General features: G+C 46.3%; 2 protein-coding genes across 16 annotated transcripts in view; one reads left to right on the top strand and one right to left on the bottom strand.

Annotated features, from left to right (window-relative positions):
* Positions 1 to 14982, bottom strand: part of LOC105493451 (potassium channel tetramerization domain containing 10) — a 32111-nt gene extending 17129 nt beyond the window's left edge. For 3 of the 10 annotated variants that reach the window (XR_011608858.1, XR_011608859.1, XM_071071166.1), the window contains exons 1-2: positions 14072 to 14305; positions 7102 to 7315 (exon numbers count right to left, since the gene is read on the bottom strand). Coding sequence is in view for 8 of the 10 variants with exons in the window: in XM_071071166.1 (XP_070927267.1) it covers positions 7102 to 7315; positions 14072 to 14101 (244 nt within the window). In the remaining 2 variants the exon portion in view is untranslated. The other 7 variants (XM_011761122.3, XM_011761117.3, XM_011761118.2 and 4 more) reach the window with 7 other exon arrangements.
* Positions 14983 to 15108: 126 nt separating this feature from the next.
* The window catches only part of LOC105493453 (ubiquitin protein ligase E3B), a 66431-nt gene continuing 57699 nt past the window's right edge, over positions 15109 to 23840 (top strand). For 5 of the 6 annotated variants that reach the window (XM_071071159.1, XM_011761123.2, XM_071071161.1 and 2 more), the window contains exons 1-5: positions 15109 to 15664; positions 19137 to 19242; positions 21029 to 21210; positions 21358 to 21478; positions 23490 to 23549. In XM_071071159.1, the coding sequence (XP_070927260.1) occupies positions 21050 to 21210; positions 21358 to 21478; positions 23490 to 23549 (342 nt within the window). In that variant the 5' untranslated portion in view covers positions 15109 to 15664; positions 19137 to 19242; positions 21029 to 21049. The remainder of the gene's footprint in view (positions 15665 to 19136; positions 19243 to 21028; positions 21211 to 21357; positions 21479 to 23489; positions 23550 to 23840) is intronic. The other variant, XM_071071160.1, reaches the window with a different exon arrangement.

Genomic DNA, 23840 nt, shown 5'->3' with positions numbered 1-23840 from the left:
GGGGGAAATGCAATACAAATGTGTAGCCCTGAGTCAACTCCTGGTTTCAGGGAAGAAAGAGGCCTTCCCAGGCATAGTAAATCACATCACCCTGATAATGACTTCCAAATGTGATCCCACCCCACTTCTTTCTACATCTGAGACAACAAAATACGGAATTAATATCTTATGCAACCCAGATGCCTCCGGGGCCAGTAAGCAGCATACATGAGTGCAGCTGGGCGGGGCTGAGGCTGGGGCTGACAGGACAGCATTTGCCCTGCCCCCAAGAGGGGCAGGCTCTTCCCACTCCAGCCAAGAGTGGCCAGGCAGGAATGTGGGCCCAAGAGCTGTGAGCTCTGATGTTCTATGCAATGCCAGAAACGCAGATTTTTCTGTGAATTCCCTGATTTTTAAAGGATGGTAACTAATTAAAACAAAACAAAACTGTCATCAACCCACCACGAGGCAAACAAAACACATCTGCAGGTGAACTGGGCCTGCAGTCTACCAGCTTGAGGCCTCTGTGCTGCCTACACCAAGTACGTTTCTCTCAGAAGGCTGACAAGCCGAAAGACTGTATTACCTTTCCACCAGTTCTTTTTTGAGGGGAGCTCATTCCCTTGCATTTTCCATGGATAAAACAGAGGCTCAGAGAGGTTCAGCGCCATTCCCAAGCAGAGGCGGCAGGACTAGACCACAAAGAAAAAGTAAGGCACTCATAGGAAAACTCCTTTCACCAGAATTGAAAAGATAAATAGAATTCAACTCAGCTGCGCAGTGGAGGAAGCTTCCACGCTCTGCCTTTGATGCCTGTAGAACTCAGCTGCTTGGAAGACCCAGGGCCCTGAAATCAATTATCCAAGTGACAGCCCAGAGTTCCCATAAACGAACAGGCAGACCGTGACACTGGGCTCCAGCTCAAGAATGCCGTCAGGAAATGCTTGTGGCGAAGGAATCATACTTTGGACAAATAAGGGCAAGGGAGCCAGGCACACTCTCCAGGAGGTTTCAATCAGCATTTTGACTTTAAGATACTGTGGTTGCTTTCAAAGCAGGAAGTGATCCCTTTGAAAGTCAAATGCCTAGCATGTAGAAAGGCAAATGGAAGTCAAGCAGCTCCTCGCATGTGGGGGGTCTCTCTCCTGCTGCCACGGGGCACGAGGGCTATTTAGGAAGGCTGGCCAACTCAGGGCAGCCTGTCATCCCGCGACCCATTAGGCAAGGCTGGAGAGCAGAACTGACCGGGACCACACTGGACGGCACTGGACTTGGGCTCCAGGACGTCCTCAGCACAGCACAGCAGTTCAGGGTTGGAAACCCAGCTCTGATACCTTCTTGCTGGATGACACTGGTGCTTCATTTTACCTCTGTCTAGCAGTTTTCTCTTCTACAAACGATCTCACAGGGTTGAGATAAAAATACGATGAAAGAACGTACAGAAGGCACACAGCACAATGCTGGGTCTACCAACAGCACTCAAAAGCAGCTATGGGTCTTTGACAATGTCATCTCTCATGATTATGGCTGGAAGCAGAGCAGCAGCGTCCAGAGGCAGCAAGTTCCAGCCCCCAGGACGGAGTTGGTGTTGCTTTCAGTGACCCAAAGGAAGTGAAGGCTGCTCTGGGGGTCGGGGGATTGGGCCACTAGGCTCCCCTCCTCCCCACCCCGCGAGCATACGATGTGCTTCCTCTCTCCCTGGATGTCTGGCCTCTCCTTTCCCTTCCCCCACCGCCTCCAGAGAACCTTCACTGACCTCTTCGCCATCCTAAGGTATTTATACTCTATACTTTTGTGCTTTGCAAACACCCTGGATCACAAATGCCACCCAAGGTACTTGTGAAAAATTCAGATTCTAGGAACCTGCCTCATACCTGATCAGAATCCCTAGGGCAGCATCTCCAACCTGAGCACTCTGACATTTTGGACCAGATAATTCTTAGTTGTGAGAGGCCGCCCCGTACATTGTAGGGTATTTAGTTGCATCCCTGGCCTCTACTCACTCGATGCCAGGAGGACCACCATCCCCAAGATGGGACAACCAAAACTGTCTCTGGACATTTGCTAAACGTCCCAAAAAATCACCCACTGGGTGGGCATCACTGAGGCGGATCAAGGACCTAAGTATAAAAAAGCAATTTAAACTTTGAGGTATCAAAAAGCCCCATTAAAAAAGCTCAGACAAGTCAGACTGGGAGAAGATATCTGCAGCAGACCCCAAAGAAATAGGATCCAGAATATGAACTTCTACAAAGTAATAAGAAAAGAAAAACACAAATGTGTAAACAAGACGCAATCAAGCAGTTAAAAGATTAAACTCAAAAGACCAATAAGCATAAAAACATGCTCAATGTACCAGACATTAGGAAATACTGAATAAAACAAGGTACCATATCATACTCACCAGATTTGCAATAATTAAAAGGTTGGACAGTGCCAAGGGTTGGCAAAACCAGACTTCTGCAGGGAGTAGAAGTTGCCATAACCACTCCAGAAGGGACTCCTGCAGTATCTAAGGGAGTAGAAGGTGCTGTCCCAATTCCCCTCCCGGGAATAAACTCTAGGGCTGAGCTCCCAACAGTGGGGAAGATCTTAAAGCCACAGCCCGAGATGGCTGGGTGGGGTCTAGGGAGTCCAGAGCCCCGCATTTGCCAAAGTGAAAATATGATCGTCTACATGTGCCATGATGTGGCAAAAGCTGAGCAGCATCACACAGAGCAACTCCCATGCTCAGGGAAAGTGTTCAAGGATGTTCACATTCCTAGCAGTGAACACCGCAAACCCTCTACATGATCATCAACAGAATATGGCTCCGGCAGCGGCTGTATGCTTCTAGAATGGACACTCTACCACCAGGAAATGTGTGAACGAGAGCTATTTAGTTGTGGATTGATCTCACAAGCATAATGCTACATAAGCAAAAGCAAAACAGATACAAACTGTACAGCACCATTGACATCACGTTTAAAAGCACACCAATAGCGCCTTGTTTAGGGAGTTTAAGAGTAATACCTGGAAAGATCGACACCTGTGGTTCTCAATGTTGGTTGCACACTAGAATCACCCAGACAGCTCTTCAACGTCCTACTGCCCAGGCCACACCCTGGCTGGGACTCAGGCACCAGTACTGACCTCCTCAGGTGACTCACTCTGTAGCCAAGCTTGAGATACACCTAGTGACCCCACATGCTTACCTTTGGAAGGGAGAGGGACAGAGAAGGTACAGAGGGGCCCCACAGGTACAGGTCATACTTTATGCCTGGACTGAGCCTGGTGGCACAGATGAGTTTGTTGTATTATTCACAACTTAAAAGCTCTGAGGTACTTCGGAATTTTACAAAAGAGCATCGTCATGGAAGGCAGAAGGGCTGGAGATCTCAGGGAAGCCCTCAGGAACTGCAGTTTTCCCATGGATCAGACTGATTTCTAGGGGAGGTGCAATCACAAAATGAATGACTCTTCAATCTAGGCTACACACTCATTCCAAAATACATTAGCAAGACATCAGAAAACATACAATGGGGGGAAGTATCGTGCCAAGCAACAGGGATGAAACAAACACTACAGGCAAATGCTGAACGGATGCATTGTGAAAGGCACTACCTAAATCTGTGAACCAATGGCGACGCTGACAACGAGTCAGGTGAAAATTCTAGCACTGTGGGAACTGAACCTTTCTGGGAAGAGTCTGGGAAGGGCGTGCTCACTGCCGCAGTGTCCTCGTCTTCTCAGAAAAGCCATCCCATGGGGGTAGTGTGGAACTGCAGCATGCTCATCCCTGAAGGACAAGGCAGGCAGCCTCTCCTGACATGCTGCTAAGACCTGCTTCTCTGTAGCCCCTCAGCAACACTCATCCCCCCAACATTTACTCTCAGAACAAAAGCCATAATTGACAGTTCCCATTTACTGAGTTCTCCCAACATCTCAGGCCCTGTGGCAAGTGCTTTCTCATGTCCTCACTCAATCCCCAACTCTGCAAAGCATTTTCATTCACAACTGGGGAAGGAGGAAAGAGCTTCAGAGAAAAAGCCACTTGTCCAATGTCATATGACCAGTAAATGGCAAATAGGCCAAAATTAGCAGAACATGTAGACAGGGCTCCATAAATGTTGACTGTGACTGTGACATGCAGCAGAGCCAGGACTTAACCCAGGCCTGGCTAACATCAACACCCAAGTTCTTCTTGGTTTAGGAGTTACCTGCACACAGTACAAAACTCAAACAGGTAGAAGGGTCCGGAGCAAAAAGGAGACTATTTCCCCCATGCTGGATGCCAGGTCCCCTTTCCTGAAGCAATCACTTTCTTGGGCAACATGACACATCCCCTGTTCAGAACCTTCAAAGCCCTTGTCCTTTAACCAGCAAGCTGTACTTCAGGCTTCACTGCCTGGCTGAGCTGCACTTGGCATTTCTGCCTATTTGTAGCAAACTTCATTGCAGCTGACAGGCTTCCAGCCTGTAGGCCAGGATGGAGCTGCAAGATGCAGGGAGTCTATCCCAATTTGTAGACCCAAGGGTGCATTTGAGGCAACCTGCAGGCCATGGGTCAGGCTGTGCATTGCTGTCTCCAAGGACCAACAGGATCGCTCTGCCAGGCACAGACAACGGCTAGAAGGCCAGATACCCAGCCTACTATCCCAGGCCTTCACGAGGGCCCCCACCAGAGGGCTTTAGCACAAAGCCAGCAGTTAAATCGTAAGGATGCCACACTCAAACGATCTGGCCTGGGACCAGGCCCACATCTAGCCATGCACAGCAGGCAGTAAGAGCCAGCAAGTCCTGGGTTCAGCAGCTTCACCTTTTCTAGTCCCACCAGCTTTTGAAAAAGCATTTCACCTCTGAGATGGGGACTCCTCACTTGGAATGGTAACAACAGTATCCACCCCTGGAATGGTTATGGTGAGGATTAAATGAAACAATACCCACTGGCCACATGTGGTGGCTCACGGCTGTAACCCCAACACTTTGGGAGGCTGAGGTAGGAGGATAGCTTAAGCCCAGGAGTTCAAGGCCAGCCTGGACAACATAATGAGGCCCTATGTCCACAAAAAATTCTAAAAAATTAGCTGGGTTTGGTGGTGCATGCCTGTAGTCCCAGTTACACAGGAGGCTGAGGTGGGAGGATTGCTTGAGCCCAGGAGATGGAGGCTGCAGTGAGCTATGATGGCACTACTGCACTTCAGCCTGGGTGACAGAGCAAGACCCTGTCTCAAAAAAAAAAAAAAAAAAAAAGAATGCCCCATAAAGTGCCATACCATGAGCTTTCCATAATCATATGAAGCAGGGGCTGAGCTCCAGTGACATGAAACAAGCCACAGTTTGCAGCGTCAAAAATGACACTGTGTCCCCCGAGAACCTGGGTTTTCCAGGCAGCACCAGGCGAAAAACATCTCATAGCAGGCATTGAGAAGGTGAGCAGTCCTGCCAGTACCACTCGCATGTTCTGTCCAGTCGGGGACAGGCAGACTGAGGAGTCTGTTTCTTTTTTGATATGGCATCAGGCCACCAAGGCGAGGCCTTTTGAGGAGAAGAGGCGTCCACTCAGCTTTCGAGGCAACTCAGCAGTCTTTCCTGAGCCCCTCCAGAGACTGGGTAGGGTACAAGAAAAACCACAACAATCCTGGTTCTCAGAAAACGCCTGCTTCCTCCAGCAGCTGGGGTGCTATTGTCTTGATTTCCACAGATACTCTGGGGCCATGTGGGGTGTGGCACAGCAAAGGGGATCCACCCACTCATAAAAAGCTAAATGTGAGATGGCAGCTCTGGGGCTCCAACCTCAGTTCACTGCTGCCTGAACAGAAACCAGAGTTCACGGGAAGCAGAACCTCCAGCCCCACACCCTGGTCTTCCCCAGGACACAGAGAGAAATGCCCTCACCAGTGGGCAGCCCAAGCTTCGGCTCTCTTAGGATTGGAGAATGAACTGGGGGACACCAGGCTTGGGTCCCCTAGTCCCACCCACTTATGTGAAAACTCACTCACCCTCCCAAGTCAATGTCCCTGGAAAGGTGGGGCAGCAGCATAGAAGGCCAGTCTCAGAAACAGGAAAGCGGGGTCAAGGTCAAGCCAGGCTGTACCCTGGCCTGGCCTTAAGCAATCTCAGGCCAAGGAATGAAGGATGGAGCTATTTTTAAACCTCATGTGACCTGCCGGTAAACCCAGCCAGGTAATAAGGATGGAGCCCCGTTGCCAGGGGCTCTTTGATGGTTCCAGGCGGGTAGGAAGTAGTTATGAAAGACCCCTCTAAATGATTCATTGCCTTTTTCTTTTTTTTGAGATGGAGTCTTGCTCTGTTGCCCAGGCTGGAGTGCAGTGGTGTGACCTCAGCTCACTGAAAGCTCCGCCTCCTGGGTTCACACCATTCTCCTGCCTCAGCCTCCCAAGTAGCTGGGACTACAGGTGTCCGCCACCACGCCCGGCTAATTCTTTTATTTTTAGTAAAGACGGAGTTTCAGCATGTTAGCCAGGATGGTCTTGATCTCCTGACCTCGTGATCTGCCCACCTCGGCCTCCCAAAGTTCTAGGATTACAGGTGTGAGCCACCATGCCCAGCCGATTCTTTGCCTTTTACTAACACGACTTTCCACAAGAAAAATGTGTGTGCGTGTATCTATTTATGTATATATATACACATACACATATACACACATGCATTGACTATATATGGATGAACACTTACTATGTGCCAATGGCCCCATGGGGCAGGTACTGTCATGCCCATTTCACCAGAGGAAGAAAACGAGACCAAAAGGTTCTGCCACTTGGCTAGGATCACCAGATACGAACTGGGGAGCTGGGGCTCAAACCCAGGTCGGTGAGTCTTTGTCAAGACCCCATCTTGGGAGGACAAGGGTCCAGGAAAGACACCTCTCTCCCCCCCAGGCTTGAGTTTCACTCTGAAGTCATAGAAGCATGGCAGAGACAAGCAAGCTAAGACCTGGGTGAGGAAGTGACTTTCTCAAAGTAACACAGCAAATCAACAACGAAGTCAAGATGGTGGGAGTCCCTGACCAGCTGCCTCCTATACATCTTCAGGTCTCAACTTAAATGTCACTTCCTCAGGGAAGCTCTCCTGGACCACATAACGCATGGCCAGGGGCAGGCACGTGGCAGGTGAGCTTACCTTCACTGTCGGTGAGCACTTCCATGCGCCCGCTGAACATGGCCTTCAGCATGGTGTCCTGCTTGGTCAGTGTCTGCATGGTGGTATAGTAGAGGGCTCCACCCACGTTCAGCTTCACGTATTTGGAGCTGGGGCTCGTGCCCTTGAAGGAAGTGGTGCGGGTAGCAGCCGCTGGCACCGCTGAGCTCACCACACTTTCTCCTGACATCTCTTCCTGCCAGTAGAGAGGACACAGGGTCATGACATCAGGCCTGGTTGACTGCTTTCAGCCTGTGGATTCAATCTGGCCTCCAGATGTGTTTTGCTTGGGCCACGCATACACAGCATTTAAAAGTTTGCTTCCAATGTGGACAACTAAGGAGCGCTCACAGAAAAATCTGGACTTCTGGCTTCTCTTAAAATCAGAGGCCAACTGGGCTAGCAGGGGAACAACTGGTGGGAGCTGGGGTATTGGATGCCCCCTAGAGAGGGCCATGAATCCCCTAGTTTGTCCCAAAACCCACCCAGATAGCCTCATACACTGACCTTGCCTGCCGACCCTGCAGGCATAAGTGTGCCACTAACTCTTATGTTATAAGTACCTCCTTTCTGCCTAGCACCTGTATACATGAACACCCTGGCTGCACCCTAAAGCAGCCTAAAGCACTGCCCAGGTCTCTTTACACTTCCTTATTGCCATGTATCACCGAATAGCTAAGTGTCATCTTTCAGCTGCATCACAGATGAAATAAGCTTTTATGAAGTTGAATGGGATTCCAGCTCACACTCCTATCACTTCCTGTGGGGAGAAGGTGTTTCTGAGGACTAAACAACAGACATGGAAACTTTTGGAACCCAGTTATTGCACAATTAGACTTCCTAGACTAGTGCGGCCCAAAAGAGCAAGATCCCACTACAATCTCCCTGATAGCATGGCACATCTCAAAGAAATGGATACAGTGGCTGATTTACGCAGGCCTGGAAAATGAGACTGGTATCCGGCACATGTGAACTCAGAGAAAACATGTCTGAAATGAACAGGTAAAATTGTAGAGCTGGAGATGTGCAAGGGTGGGCAGAATCTTTGATGACTCTGGGGTAGGCCCCCACGGCTGGCCTGACCATTCCCACTGAACATCAACAGTTCCTCACAGCACATCACCATCAGACAAGGCCACTCTGTGACCTTGCGACAAGACAAAAACAGGACCATTCAATCATGTCTGAACATAGACAAAAACAGAAACATTATCCAACAAAATACAAAAATGACCAAAGATCCCCTATCCTGGCTAATACGAGTTACAGCCACTGCTTTACCAATGAGAGGTTTAGCCTCTTTCCATTCTTCCTGCTTTCAGGTCAGGAATCACTGAGACTCAATCACAGAATTAGCCCTGCTTCCCAGCAGCATCCAACACAGAGCAAAGCCCCACTTCTCTGAACTCTCTCTCTCAAATCACCCAACACAAGTCCAGACCTTCTCTGAGATGTCCCACAGTTCTCCCCCAGTGCAACAAGGAAATAAACCCAGCTTTGCTTGACCACAGGTATGCTCCTCGTGGTTATTGGCTGCAGGGCACTGACAGCACATAACTTTTTTGAACTATTCCCTGAAACTGAAAAAGAATTGTCTAGCTTTTCCAGATTATATGAATGGGTACTACGATTATAACTGGTAAAACACAAGCATTATTTTTGTAAACGGGATGCGGAGTAAAGGGTGGCAGCCTGCAACAGCAGAGGCAATGCAACAGTCACAGACGATATTCAATTCAAGGTTATCCAACTCTTCTGGCCAACTCTCCCCACCTCCATGGCACCCAACAGTGGCCTGGATATCACCTGCCAGGTCAGGGCCTTGCAGAGTGAAACAGAGAAAGAACAGCCTCCTGGAAAGAAACGTTTTCTCAAGAAACAGTTCCTTTTTCATCAAGAAAAGTCACAAGAAAGTACGTTTGCAAAAGCTCAGGCTTAGCTCACCTGGGGTCTTGCTGCCCGATGCCACACACAAAAGCGGTCCAGAGGAAGCAGTCACCCTCCCTTGTAGCTGTCCTCTGAAATCAGTCCCCAGAGACCTCACACTAACAGTTATGACCAGCTGCCTCCCTCAGAAACATCCTTTGTCCATGGGATGACAGGAGTAGCTTATGGAAATAGTTTCCAAGAACTGTGAAGACCTCAAAAGGCGGGGGGGAAAAAGGCTTATGGTCATGGGTGAGGGTATGTGTTAAGGAAATTTACCCCAAAATGCAAATGATCTAGCATTTTGGAAGCTGTCTATCATAAAACAGACAAAAAAGTACATAAAATATACTTCATGTAAAGTCAAAGTACAGTAAATATATGATACGAAGGATTTTTTTCTAATGCCATACTTGTATAGGACACTTATCATGAATGGAGTGTGTAGGCCTGAAAATTGCTCTGGGTGAGCAAACAGTGAGTGAATGTGAAGGCCTAGGACATTACTGCACACTACTGTAGCTTTATCAACACTGCACAGGGAGGCCACACTACATTTATTTAATTTTTTTTTCTTTTGATAATAAGTTAACCTTTGCCTACTATAACTTTTTACTTCAAAAACTTTTTAATTTTTTTTAACTTTTGGATCCTTTTGTAATAACACAGCTTAAAACACATATTTGTACAGCTTTACAAAAATACTTTATATACTTACTCTATACTTTTTTTTTTTTATTTTTAAACTTTTTTGTTCAAAACTACAAAATACACACATATGAGCCTAGCCTACACAGGGCCAGGATTGTCAGTATCACTATCCTCCACATCCTGTCTCACTAGAAGGTCTTCAGGGACAGTGACAGGCATGGAACTGTCATCTCCCATAACAATCCCTTCTTCTGGAATACCTCTAGAAGCACCTGCCTGAGGCTGTTTTACAGTTTTCACTTAAAAAAAAAAAAAAAGTAGAAGGAGTATAGGAGTATATTCTAAAATAACCATTAATAGTAAATACATTAACCAGTGATACATCAAGTTTACTACTATTATCAACTATTATGTACTGTACATAATTTTATGTGCTAGACTTTTATACAACTGGCAGCAAAGTAATTCTGTTTACACCAGCATCACCACAAACACATAATATGTTGTGCTACAACTGAAATGACAGCTAGTTATAGATTATATAATTATATATAGTTATAATTATATATAATTTCTATCACTAGGTTATAGAAATTTTCCAGTTCCATTTAATCTTAAGGGATTGTTATATATGCAGTCTGTCACTAACCAAACTGTCATTATGTGGTGCATGACTGTACCTTTTTTGGCTTTCCAATACCTTTTTAAAGATAATTTGCACATAATAAAGTATATTTTAAGTGTACAGTTCGATGTGTTTTGGTCGATACTTGCACCTGTGTAGCCCCCATGCCAATCAAGCTGTCTTGGAACATTTTCATGGCTCCAGAAAGCCCCTGGATGTCCCTTGACCACTTAATTTCTACCACCACATGCCTTTTACAAATCCAAACAATGCTGGAAGACAGCTAAGTTATTTCCATTTTGTGGATTTGGATGCCACAGCCCCGACAGGGTCAGTCACTCTCAAGCTAGGAGTTGAGTCAGTGATGGGGCCAGTGAAGGACATGGGCAAGTGGTGGCTGGCCCAGAGCCCATCACACCTAGTAGATTGAGAGCTATGATATATAAGCTGAGAAAGGTCAGCCTCACCTCCCGTCTTTAAAAAGTACAAAAAGCCCTGAAAATAGTTGTGAGGTAAAGTGTGGCGAAGGGTTTGGAGTCAGACCTGCGTGTAAGGCCCCAGCCCTGCCACTTAGTAGCTGTGTCCAGGGCCAACAGCCTCACCTCCCTCACAGGGCTCCCTGGCTCTGAGTAAACACTCGGATAGGAAACACTCAAATTATGGTAATTTGAGAATGCTCCCGAAGTCTCAAACTATCTTCTCCTCTTTGGAAACCGCATCGAGCTCTAATGGCAGACGGCATGACTAAAAGATAAAGGCAGGAGCCATCCTGATTTAGAATGAGGCTCCAGATTAGACAACAAAAGCTCTGAACCTTTCCAGAGCCCACCCCCTCCAAAGGTCAGTCAGCCTAATAGGAGGCAAGGGCCTTGGGGGAAAAGTTTTGGCAGCATTCATGTCCTTGAGCCCAAGTTACAGTGAACTGAGGACAGGAGGCAGTGAACCAGAAACCCCCACAGCAAATCTCTCTAGGGAGGACTCTCCCCGCTGTTGCTACTGGAATCCTGCTTTTTTTTGGGGGGGGGGAGGGGCGGAGTTTTGCTCTTGTTGCCCAGGCTAGAGTGCAATGGCACAATCTCTGCTCACCGCAACCTCTGCCTCCCAGGTTCAAGCGATTCTCCCGCGTCAGCCTCCCAAGTAGCTGGGATTATAGGCATGCGCCACCACGCCTAGCTAATTTTGTATTTTTAGTAGAGATGGGGTTTCACCATGTTGGTCAGGCTGATCTTGAACTCCTGACCTCAGGTGATCCTCCTGCCTCGGCCTCTCAAAGTGCTGGGATTATAGGCATGAGCCACCGCGCCCGGCTAACTTTTTGTATTTTTAGTAGAGATGGGAATTCTCCATGTTGGTCAGTCTGGTCTCGACCTCCTGACCTCAAGTGATCCACCTGCCTCAGCCTCCCAAAGTGCTGGGATTACAGGCATAAGCCACCGCACCTGGCCAGTATCCTGCTTTTTGACTTGTTTCAAAGGTTTGATTTCATTACTAATGAAGTTGGGGAGGTGAGGCAGGAGACAGCAAAATTGGTTACGTTAAACAGAGAGGCAATGAATAATTGAGATACTGGCTACGGATCTGATTCAATCAGAAGTTTATTCCAGTTAAATGGTCAGTCTCCCTTCTCTCCATCACCTCTGAATATAATATTGCTGATTCTAAATAGTGGCTCTCCAGTTGGTGATAATCAAAATCACACAGGAGCTCAAAACTCCTGACACCTAGGTCCTACCAAGAAAATTCTCATGTAATTGGTCTGGGATGTGTAGGCGACAGAATTTTTAAAACTCCCCCACGAGATTTTAAAGCCCACCAAGATTACAGCCCACTGTTTTAAAAAGCACTGTACCCCTTATTTAAGCTACCATTAACTCCATGGTCTTGGCCCAGTGAATTCCTGACCTGACACATAAAAACAAACCAAAACACCATAAACCAAAGCCAGCCCCCACTTCACAGCTTCAGAGCCACAGGCAAGAAGCAATTGTATGCATGCATGAAAATACAAAAATCAGCTGAAGGGGGAAAATCATCGACTGGAAAGGAGGCTCAGGCAAGTACAGTAGGAAAAAAGGCACCAAATCCCTGACCCCACGTTTTCTATATGCTTCTTTGTGCTTTGTTCTTGTGCACGTGTGTGTGTTAAGGAAAACTGGATAGTCTTGGCACGCCTGGATTGCAACCCAGTTCCACCATTTCCTTTGTGAAATTCAAGCAATTTAACCCAAGTTTCAGTTTTCTAACTTGTAAAATGGAGTGTTAAAGTCATAATCTTCAAAACCCTCAGAGAATGAATGTTAAAGTATTTGGCACCTAGTCCTTTGTGTAGTTTCCTTTGGGCCTCTAAAACTGTGGGACCAGTGGTTCCCAACCCTGGCTACTAGAATCACCTGGGTGTACTTAAAAAACATGATGCTAGGCCAGGCACAGTGGCTCACGCTTATAATCCCAGCACTTTGGGAGGCCAAGGCAGGAGGATTGCTTCAGCCCAGGAATTCGAGACCAGCCTGAGCAACATAAGACCTAATCTCTACACACACACACACACATACACACACACACACAATTAACCGGCCATGGTGGCACACACCTGTAGTCCCAGCAACTCGAGAGACTGCGGTGGGAGGATTGCTTGAGGCAGGGAGGGTGAGGCTTTAGTGAGCCAAGATCAATCACACCAGTGCACTCTCCAGTCTGGGCAACAGAGCAAGACCCTGTCTCAAAAAAACAAAAACGAACTCACACACACCGGTGCTTGCCCTGGGCTACACCCCAGATCAATTAATCAGTATCTTGGAGATGCGGAGGGGTGGCTGATCAGTCACTAGTGTTTAAAAAGCTCTTTGGGGGATTCTGATATGGGACCAGGGCTCACTGCCATCTAGCTAAGGTGTTTAACCAGCTTTATCTAAGAATTGCCAGGGATGTGAGGCAAAGCATCACCTCAGGGGATTCCTACAGCAAAGAAGTTTAAGAAACACTGTATTGAGGCTAGTTATAAAATCTTCTCAAACTGAGGGCATTTCTACAACTCAGAAAAGTCTGCTGTTACATTTCAACTAAACTAAGTCACATCAGTCACATAACTGCAGCATTTTACATCCAAAATTTGCTTATAAGACAGCTACCGCCAATTTCAACTGTCCCACCGAATGGCTTTCTCTTCCTGTTTAATACACAAATTATTGGCCTATTTCTCTCAATGGTCTAGTGAGAAAGACGTTTATCGTCAACCCCACTTTTTAGGGGAGAAAACTAGGAATCACACCTATAAGAGCCCTCTGACTCCCAACTCCTATGCCCCCTTTCATTACACAGTCCAAATCAAGAAATCATTAGTCTAATCCCTTTTCAAGGCTTGTTAAAACAGATAGATGGGCTCCACCCCAAGAATGTCTGATTCAGTAGTCTGTGATAGGGCTTGAAAATTCAGCCATTTTGAATAAGTTACCAGGTGTTGCTACTGGTGGGACCAGAGTTTGAGAACCACTGGTTTATGCTGCCTTCTTCCACTCCGCTGGTCATTATTTTGCACAAAATGGTACAGACAAGTCAAAGTCAGATACAGGATAACTGATTTTTCTTCAGCAGCGTCACTGGGACTGATTTTCCCTAAAGACTGCACTTTCCAGGGACGTGACAAACAAGCAAGCAAGAAGAAAGAAGATCTGGGCCAATCTTTGGTCATCTCTACCCAGGGACAATGAGCTATTCAGGGAACAGACCCTAGAGGATCCCAAGGAGACACACCCCACAGCTGAGAGACAGATCTTGAGACATCCTCCGGCTCCTTAGGCGTGGTCACCTCTGGCCTCAACGGAAGTTACAGATAGGTACCCAGACGCCAGCTGAGGCACTGGACTTCGTGGCGCAGGTATCCTGACCTCAGGCCCCTGGCATCTCTCCCCAGAATTCCAAGCACTGAACGCACATCCGCCTGCTGGGCTCCCTCGATTTCTTTACCCCACTCGCCCGTGTGTTCAGACGCACCTGGGAGCCTCTTCCCCATTTCCTGGAAACCCAGCGACTCCAGCTACAACCTCCAAAACCCCAAACGCTCCGCCCCCAGGAATTCTACCTCACCTTCTCATAACCTGCCCATTCTCCTTCATAATCCTCCAAATCCTCATTTTCCACCCCAAATGTCCGTTTTCAATTAACATCTCTTTGTTCTCCTCGCAATCCCCAACTCCCATCTCCAACCAGCGTTCAGGACTCACTCGGAGACACCCCTTCCTTACGCACACACGTTATCTACTCCCCAAGCCCAAATGTGCTTCCCGGATTCCAAACCGCCAGGGATCCCCCCCCGCAACTCCACCACCACCCCTAATTCTCCACCCAAAGCCCTTCCCCCACCCCCGGCCTTTCCCCCAACCAATCCCCCAAATGCCTCTCCACTATCGCAACTGCCCCTCATCGCACCCCCTCCTCTCGGTCCCTTCTTCTTATACTCTGCTGCTGCCCAGCTCCCTCGGCCGCCTTCAGCCCCCAATCGGTGGGCACCGCCCTCCCTACCATGAAAAGTCGGAGGACGCAGGAGTCTCCAAACCCGGACTGTGAGAGGCAGGAAACACCCAGCTCACGCCAGCCGGGGCGGAGGCGGGGCCGGGGCGGTAACTTCCGTTGTCCACACCCCACTTCCGCCCCGCAGAGAGCAACGTCTTAAACGGTCCGTTGTGCGCCTAGGGGGCAGTTTTCTTTACAACCTCCCTGGCCGGAATGGGTGCCAGCTTCTCTTGGCTGGGTAAGGCGTTTATCCAGCCACCGCTATTTCAGCTGCCAGAGGGGAGGACAAGGTGTGGGGAAGTTTTCCATCCCGGGCGAAGAAGCTCTGCGGAACTGTCATTTTCCGGAACTGGATGCTTGCTTCCTGGCGGAGTTCTGAAAGCAAACACCCCGGGGCAAAATGGCGGTTGTACCTCGGCTGCTACCCCGGGTCTGGCAGAACTAGGGTGTTTTGGGCTGAGACAGTGGCAGCTGCGGCCCCGACCCGAGTGCGGGGACCTCCAGCGAATAAAGGTCGGCCTGCGGGTAGCGAGTGACAACTGGGTCGTCAGTTCTCCGAGTGGTGGGGCGGGGGACTTTGAGAGAGGTGGCTGTAGGGCCGAGTCCCTGACTGGTCAGGTCGGAGGAACAAGTGCTGGAATCTGGCTTGTGTGCTCCAGGGGCTCTCTCCGCGGCCCTTTCCACCTCTTTTCACTTTTGGGACGATAGGCCTTTATAAACGGACTAATGCTGGGTGATTTGTTCCTGTGGTTGTTGATGCCGAGGAAAGACGCCGGGACCCAGGACTCACCTAAACTGGAGTTCGAATACTCTTCGCTCGCTGTGTGACCTTGAGTGAGTTCCCTCACCTCTCTGAGGCTCAGTTTCCTTCTGTGTAAATGGAGTAATTAGCAGGTTTCACAGAAGGTGTGAAATATGTTTTAGTACTGTGCCTGATACCTAGTTCTGAATATAGAAAAATTTGGTCGTAATTTGAGTCCAGCTTAGCCCCACAGGCAACCTTGCATTCTCGGGTTCTCTTTGCTTTGCCATTCTGTGAATGGGGGAGCCCTAGATCTTGTTTATTTTACCTAGTAATAATTGCTTTGGATATACATGGATTCAGATTCAAAAGCATCCACCTAGATAGTCGGCAGCTTTCAATAAATAATAGCTGTTAGTATGAATAGTCTCTTTAAGTCCTGTTTTCTATTCTTTAAATAAAAATTAGATTATTGAGGCTGGCCACGGTGGCTCACGCCTGTAATCCTAGCACTTTGGGAGGCCGAGGCGGGCGGATCACCTGTAGTCAGAAGTTCAAGACCAGCGTGGCCAACATGGTGAAGCCCCATCTCTACTAAAAATACAAAAATTAGCCGGGCGTGGTGGCAGGCGCCTGTAATCCGAGCTACTTGGGAGGCTGAAGCAGGAGAATCACTTGAACCTGGGAGGCGGAGGTTGCAGTGAGCCGAGTTCGCGCAGCTGCCCTCCAGCCTGGGCAACAAAGTGAGACTCCGTCTCACAAAAACAAAAGATTATCGAGACCTGATAGAACTGTTGAAAAGACAAGTCGGTTAAATATCTGTACAGTGTCTGATACACTGTCTACCCAGAACAAATGGTGGTGGTCATTAAACCTGGTGGCCCAGCTTTTCCTACTGTACAGGGAAAATACTCTTGGCTCAGTCAGCAGTTGGTATTTATGGTGCTTCAGCTTTGGAAATATAGAGGTAAGACAAGAGTCTGAATCCTGTCTCTTAGTTATTACAGTCTTGACTCTGCCACATGCTAATGGTCTAAACTGGACTAGAGGAGATCATGAGTGATCTTCTCATAGGATTCCTGTCCTTATTAGATGAGATCACTTATAAAGGACTTGACACATAATGGGTACTCATTTACTTTTTTAAATGATCTTGGTTGTCACCAACCTCTTAACTTTCTCATCTTTCTACCTATATGATTCTTGTTTCCTTAACTGGATTGCAAGCTTCTTAAGGACAATACAGTAAAGCTCACTTACATGCTACATGCTTTCAGATATCCCTTATTAATATTTTGCCATTTAATCCTAATCACAATGTTGTGATGACTAAGTTGAGGTACAAGAAGGGTAAATGTTGCATTTAATCCTTCTAGCAACCCTAGGACATAGACACTGTTATCACCTTCGATTTACACATAAGGAAACTGAGGCCTAGAGAGGATAAGTAACTTGGCTAAATGTCAGATAGAATGAGTACTGAAAAGAACCAAGGCCCACTTTATCTGATACAAGCCTTTTTCTGCTGCGCACAGGCTTTTCTGTGATTCTCCATGGCATTTAGCAAAATAAGTACTTAATAAACACCTGATTGTGTGTTTTATTAATTGATGAACTATAGTATACACTGTGCAGGTGGAGAAGGTGTATAGGAAAGGATGAGAAAAACTGTGAAGTGTAGGCTATTATATGGTATAAACAGAAATCAACCAATAACATTGAAGGGATGATAATCTCAAGGAAGGGGATAAGAGTAATTTTGTATCCTGGGAGGCCCCCTGGGAGAAGTGAAAGTTTTAAGATTGTCTTACAGTACTTAGGCACAGTTTGCATGCAACTTTGTTTTTCTTTTAGGAAGAGGCTCCCTCTTCCCTTGCTAATTCGATGTACCCTCTGCCATTGAGGCACTGTCTGCATGTCATGGAGGGAGCATATCATTGTACTCATGGCTTAGGCCCTGCTCTTTTGCAGTCCTGAGGAGCTTGAATCTGTTAGTCTAAACGGCAGGGCCAGGAGTTCATAACCCAAGGGACAGGACTGGTGAATCTTAGTGCATTTAAGATAGGAAAAAAGTTAATGGGTGAGAAATGTCTGGAGCCTCTGGTGAAGGGTTTGTTTTTTTTTTTCTTTTTTTAAATCCTTGTGTCTGTAAAAAAAAATACACCAGTTAGACTTATTGACTATACACTCTACACTGTGTGCTCAAGTACCTCCATAGGTACTTGATACACATCATCACATTTAGTCCTCATTATCAACCTCTAAGCCAATTAATAGATGAAGATGGAAAGACTCAGGGCCAAGTGCGGTGGCTCACACCTGTAATCCTAACGTTTTGGGAGGCCAAGGCAGGAGGATCTCGAGTCCAGGAGTTTGAGACCACCAGCCTGGGCAACATAGTGAGACCTCACCTCTACAAAAAATTTAAAAACTAGCTAGATGTGGTGGTGTGCACCTGTGGTCCCAGCTACTTGAGAAGCTGAGGTGAGAGAATCGCTTGAGCCTGGGAGGTAGAAGCTGCAGTGAACCATGATTGCACCACTGCACTCCAGCTTGGATGATGGAGCGAGACCCTGCCTTGAAAAAAAAACTTAGACATTCTCCCTATAGTTATGTGGCAGAGCTAGGGACTGGCTCCAACTCCGTGTGACTCCCAAAGCCCGTGTGCCCCTCACTATGCAGTGCTGCTTTACCATGTGCATTCTGTGGAAAATTCAGAAAATACAGATCAATTAAGGAAAATTTCCCACAATTTCAGTACCTCAGAACAGCCACTGGTAACATGTTGGTATAGTTCGTGCTAGTTTTGTATCTGTGTGTGTGTGTGTGTGTGTGCATTTTTCTTTAGGTAATTGGGATCTTATTGGTCCACAGGCAGCCCTTTATTCACTTCTAAGGCATAAACATTTTTCCGTATCATTAAAAATGTCAAACATGCTGACGCATGAGAATGGCGTGAACCCGGGAGGTGGAGCTTACAGTGAGCCGAGATCGTACCACTGCACTCCTGCCTGGGCGACAGAGCCAGACCCCATCTCAAAAAAAAAAAAAAAAAAAAAAGTCACACATGACTGGATGCAATGGCTCACACCTGTAATCCCAACCGAGATTGGGTGTGGTGGCAGGCACCTGTAATCCCAGCTACTTGGGAGGCTGAGGCAGGAGAATCGCTTGAACCTGGGAGCAGAGGTTGTAGTGAGCCGAAATCATGCCACTGCTCTCCAGCCTCAGCGACAGAGTGAGACTGCCTCAAAAAAAAAAAAAAAGTCAAATATGATTTTCAATAGCTCTTTAACATTCCATGACTTCTAAGTTATGTTGCTTCTCATCACAGCTTTAATTCAAGAACTTTGGGATTTATTTTCAACTTATTCCCTTTAAACTGTGAGGATTGAAGAGATACAGTGTAACATTTAGTTGAGACACTAAATAAAGAGGACCCAGTGGTATTTTTTAAAAACCGTTGGCATTGTAGTTACTACTTTTACTCAGGAAGATGTATGATGCCACACCTATAAAATTTAACCCTAAGTTTGGATTTTTTTTTTTTTCTGCTTCTGCCAGAAAAAATAACAAGCTTTTCTGAAGTGAGAAGCTGTTCTCAGCCACGAGTCCCGTGCAAGATCACTAATGATTACTTGGCATTTCTGCGACACAGGCAGGTCCTCAGGTGAGATCTCCAGACTTTACTGCTGGGGCAGGAAGAATGAATGATTCAGAAGATGGCTACCTTTTCTCTCCAAGCCTTTTACAGGTTGATGCAAAAGTAATTACAACTTAGTGTTTTTTTCAAAAAAGTTAAAAACCACAATTACTTTTGCACCAACCTAATACCTTCCCTCCTGTAGTCAGGTGGGCTCTGTTAGTTTGTTTCAAGGATTACTGATGATGTTTGACAGATGCGAATCACTGTTGAGAAGGGGTCACAGAGGTCCCTTGATACGTTCATGTGGCGGGAGGCTAGCACCAACTTTTTTTTGGTTATAAAAGGGTATTATTTTATTGTCCTTATTAATACTAATAATAGAGCACACTTATTAAATGCCTTTCAGTAATATGTAATTCATCTAATACCTCTGGGAGATAATACTATTATGTCCAATGTTTGTTTTAATAATTTTTAAATTTCTTTGTATAGATGTAAGGGGTACAGGTTTCTTATATGCATATATTGTGCAGTGGTGGAGTCTGGGCTTTTAGTGCACCCATCATCCGAATGGTGAACATTGTACCAATAGATAATTGTTCAACCCTTACCCCCATCCCATCTCCCACCTTTTGGAGTCTCCATTGTCTTATTCCACTGTTTGTCTATGTGGGCCATTGTTTCACTCCCACTTCTAAGTGAAGTCATGCAGTATTTGCCTTTACGTTTCAGAGTTATTTCACTTAGGATAAATGGCCCCTAGTTCCATCCATCTTTTTACTCTGGGTGGTATTTTCATGTGGGTGCTACTTTGAGTAAAGTAGCCTGGTAGAGAGATTGTTTTCTGGAAGTCTGGCTTTCTGAATAATTCATTTCAGTGTTTTTAACTGGGCTGATAGTGCGTTTTGTATAGAATGTCAAAGTCATCAAGCATCTAAAAAAGTCATCTCAGTATGGGAGCCTCCGTGGGTCAGTGCTGTGTGCTTTAGGCTGCTAGCAAAAGCTGTCCCTTTGGGAGAAAACAGTTACTGGTGATTTAGATAAAAACTTAGTATATAATTTAGAGCTTCTCTTCAGAGAAGCATCTGTTAGTGGACAGGACCAGTTCTGCAGTAAAGTCTTTACTGGTCCTTGGCAGGTTGGTAACTGTAAGGACAATGCAATAGGCTGGACATAAAACCAAATATATTAAATGTCATGGACTGTCTTGCATTCTGAAATGCGTACCTTTTGCTTTGTTAATGTTAAAATAGGCCTTTCTTTATTGGGTGCTGTCACAAAGTAGGCACCAGTAAATATTTATTTAGTGAATGGATGAATACGATAATGATGACAGCAAATAATCATGTTTGATTTTTCCCTCGAGTCCTCACTTGGCAAAGTAAAAGCTGACTTCTCAGTTTTGGTTTCCCAAATACTGTGGACTATTCCAGAAAATTCAGATATCTGGGAATCTTTGACCTACAGGATACCTGGTTTGAATTAGAGCTTTATGGGTGGGATTGATTCATTTTTTGTTCATTCGTAAAGCTGGACCTGCCCTTATCCTATGCCAGGTGCTGTTCTCTTTTCCTTAAGAATGAGATTATTTAATACAGGATGTAGCATCCCTGGTCTTGGTGAATTGCATGAAAGAGCCTGTGGGAGGTTTGGACTTGCGCCGGAGAGCTGTTAGTACTTTGGAGGGTGTTGACAGGTCCTGAGTATCTCTGCTGCCCAGGTCCCTGCCCACCCTCTGCACTTGAGCCTCTTTCTGTGTGTGTTTTCCAGACAACAATCTACAACACCTACTTCCCCATTTTCCTTGCAGGGTTTGTGCAAGTTTGCAAACATGTTCACCCTGTCTCAGACCTCGAGAGCATGGTTCATCGATAGAGCCCGTCAGGCACGAGAAGAAAGGCTTGTGCAGAAGGAGCGGGAGCGGGCAGCTGTCGTGATCCAGGCCCACGTCCGGAGTTTTCTCTGTCGGAGTCGACTGCAGAGAGATACCAGGTAAGGGCTAGGATCTCCCTAGCACATGCTTCTCTGGCTCCCAGTGAATGGCAGATACATGAGGTTTTTCTTAAGAGTGCTTGAAAAGCCTTCCAGTTGCTACAAGCTCTTAATTTAGAATGTCTTTTTTTGCCCTTTCCTTTCTAGGAGAGAGATTGATGACTTTTTTAAAGCAGATGACCCTGGGTCCACTAAAAGAAGTGCACTTTGTGTTTTTAAGATTGCCAGGAAACTGCTATTCGTATTCAGAATCAAAGAGGATAACGAGGTAAAACGATAATACCAAACATGTATAGTACTTCCATATGTCAGATCTTTTATAATTATTAATAGTAACTCAGTTTGTTCTTATAGCAGCTTTATGAAGTAGTTACTATCACCCCCACATCCTGTCCCTTTTGTTTTCTTGGGACCTGTTTTGGAGGGATTATGCCCAGTGCTTTTAGGAATCTTTTCACATTGACCATTATAAGCACAAGTTGAAATCAGATGCATGCAAGAGCCAGGAAGTTTAGGTAAATGAGTAAAAAAACCATATATGAGATAAAACATAATACAAAATACAAATCATATTAAACTGTAACTTACAGGCAGCAGTGGTGAGGACATCAAAGGAAGTAGCAGGGTCTGTGGCCTGCCCCATCCACGGGGAGCAGCTATTACACAGCTTGGTGGTGGACTCATACTCTGAATTTTTTTTTTTTTTTTTTTTTTTTTTGAGACACAGTCTCTCTCTGTCGCCAGACTGGAGTGCAGTGGCGCCATCTCGGCTCGCTGCCAGTCTTCACCTCCTGGGTTCAAGCAGTTCTCCTGCCTCAGCCTCCCAAGTAGCTGGAACTACAGGCATGTGCCACCATGCCCAGCTAATTTTTGTGTTTTTAGTAGAGATGGGGTTTCACCATGTTAGCCAGGATGGTCTCAATCTCTTAACCTCATGATCCGCCCACCTCAGCCTCCCAAAGTGCTAGGATTACAGGCATGAGCCACTGCACCCAGCCTCTGATTTTTTTTTTTAAAGACATGCCAAAGATCTGAGTCTTTATCCTCAATGTTCATGCATTCATTCATTTTCTGAGACAGGGTCTCACTGTCGCCCAGGCTGGAGTGCAGTAGCACTATCACGGCTCACTATAGTCTTAACCTCCTGAGGCTCAAACGATTCTTCTACCTCAGCCTCCTGAGTAGGTGGGACTGCGGGTGTGTGCCACCACATGCAGCAAATTTTTGTATCTTTTGTAGAGATAGGGTTTTACTATATTGCCCAGGCTGGTCTCAAACTCCTGGGCTCAAGTGATCCACCTTCCTCAGCCTCCCAAAGTGCTGGGATTACAGGTGTGAGCCACCATCAATGTTCTAATTTGTAAATCTTGGCAATTAATTTGAAATTTTTAAAATATCCTGCAAATCATACAAAGGATGCCAGTTTGCACCTTAGGGATTAGAATGATCAGCCTAAAAAATATAATCCCAGGAAAGCAGCTAGTTATCTGTAATAGTACTAACAATGCCATTGAGGCATGTCTCCATGTTACCAGCTGTTAGGCGTTCACTATTGCTAAGCTTCACATTGTGCCAACCCTCTCTAGGCACTGGGCCCTTGGGAGGAAACAGGACAGGCAAGGTCTCTACACTCATGGAGCTCATAGCCCAGCAAGAGAGGGAGGGCTATGCAGGCAGTGAACACATGATTATGTAGATGAGGACAGATAAGCTGGAGGAGGTGACCCTCATCTTACAGAGAAGGAAACTGCAGCTCAGTGTGAAACTGCTGCCCAGTATCACATGGTTTAAGGGCGGATCCAGGATTGGTATAGCCAAAATGGAACCTGTTTTCTAGTTTCCACTTTTCTTCCTTTTGCATTACAGGATAAAAATGATGAAAGGCTGCTGTCTCTGAGGCAAAATCAGTATCCATGGTGCTTAAGAAACAGTAAACTGGAGAGCCCAGTTGAAGAGACAGCAGCAGGCCTGCAGGAATCCAAGTCCAGTTGGCCAGATTGATATTGTTTTTTGAAAGAAGCTTCAATTTGGATTTTTATGTGAAATATACCAGTTTCTAAAACATTTCTATAGGGTTCCTCCAGCTCTTGGGCCACCCGTTGGAGAACCCTTTAGTCTTTCTGACCTTCAGTATCCTCATCTGTAGGAAGGAACTGCATGTGATTATGTCTGTGAATCACCTGGCATAATACCTGCACATGCCAGGTACCCGCCGAAGGCTTGTTTTCACTTTTTGATGGGTTGTGGGAATGTATAACACCCAGTGTGTCTCTTTGCAGAGATTTGAGAAGTTGTGTCGCAGCATCCTGAGCAGCATGGATGCTGAGAATGAGCCAAAGGTAAGTGGATGGGAGCCGCAGTGTCTCCCACAAGCTCTTAAGGGCCAACCTACTGGACTCTGAAAGTTCCTATTGAATGTTAGGACCAATTCACACACAAATGCAAATAGGTAGTGGATGGAAAACATTACCAAAGTACAAATGATTCCTTAGTTTCTTCATGATCCAGGTAGCTACGTTCTGCTCTTGCCACAACACAGAATAGTAAATTTTCTTACTAGGCTGTTTTGTCTTTGGGTTTAGTGTTAAAATAAGTCCTGTTTGCAGCTTATTCATTCAGGTCCACTGCTT

Source organism: Macaca nemestrina, chromosome 10 (genome assembly GCF_043159975.1).
Source record: "Macaca nemestrina isolate mMacNem1 chromosome 10, mMacNem.hap1, whole genome shotgun sequence".
Taxonomy (NCBI): domain Eukaryota; kingdom Metazoa; phylum Chordata; class Mammalia; order Primates; family Cercopithecidae; genus Macaca; species Macaca nemestrina.
Note: the sequence above shows the minus strand (reverse complement) of the source record. Positions and strands in the feature narration are given on the sequence as shown.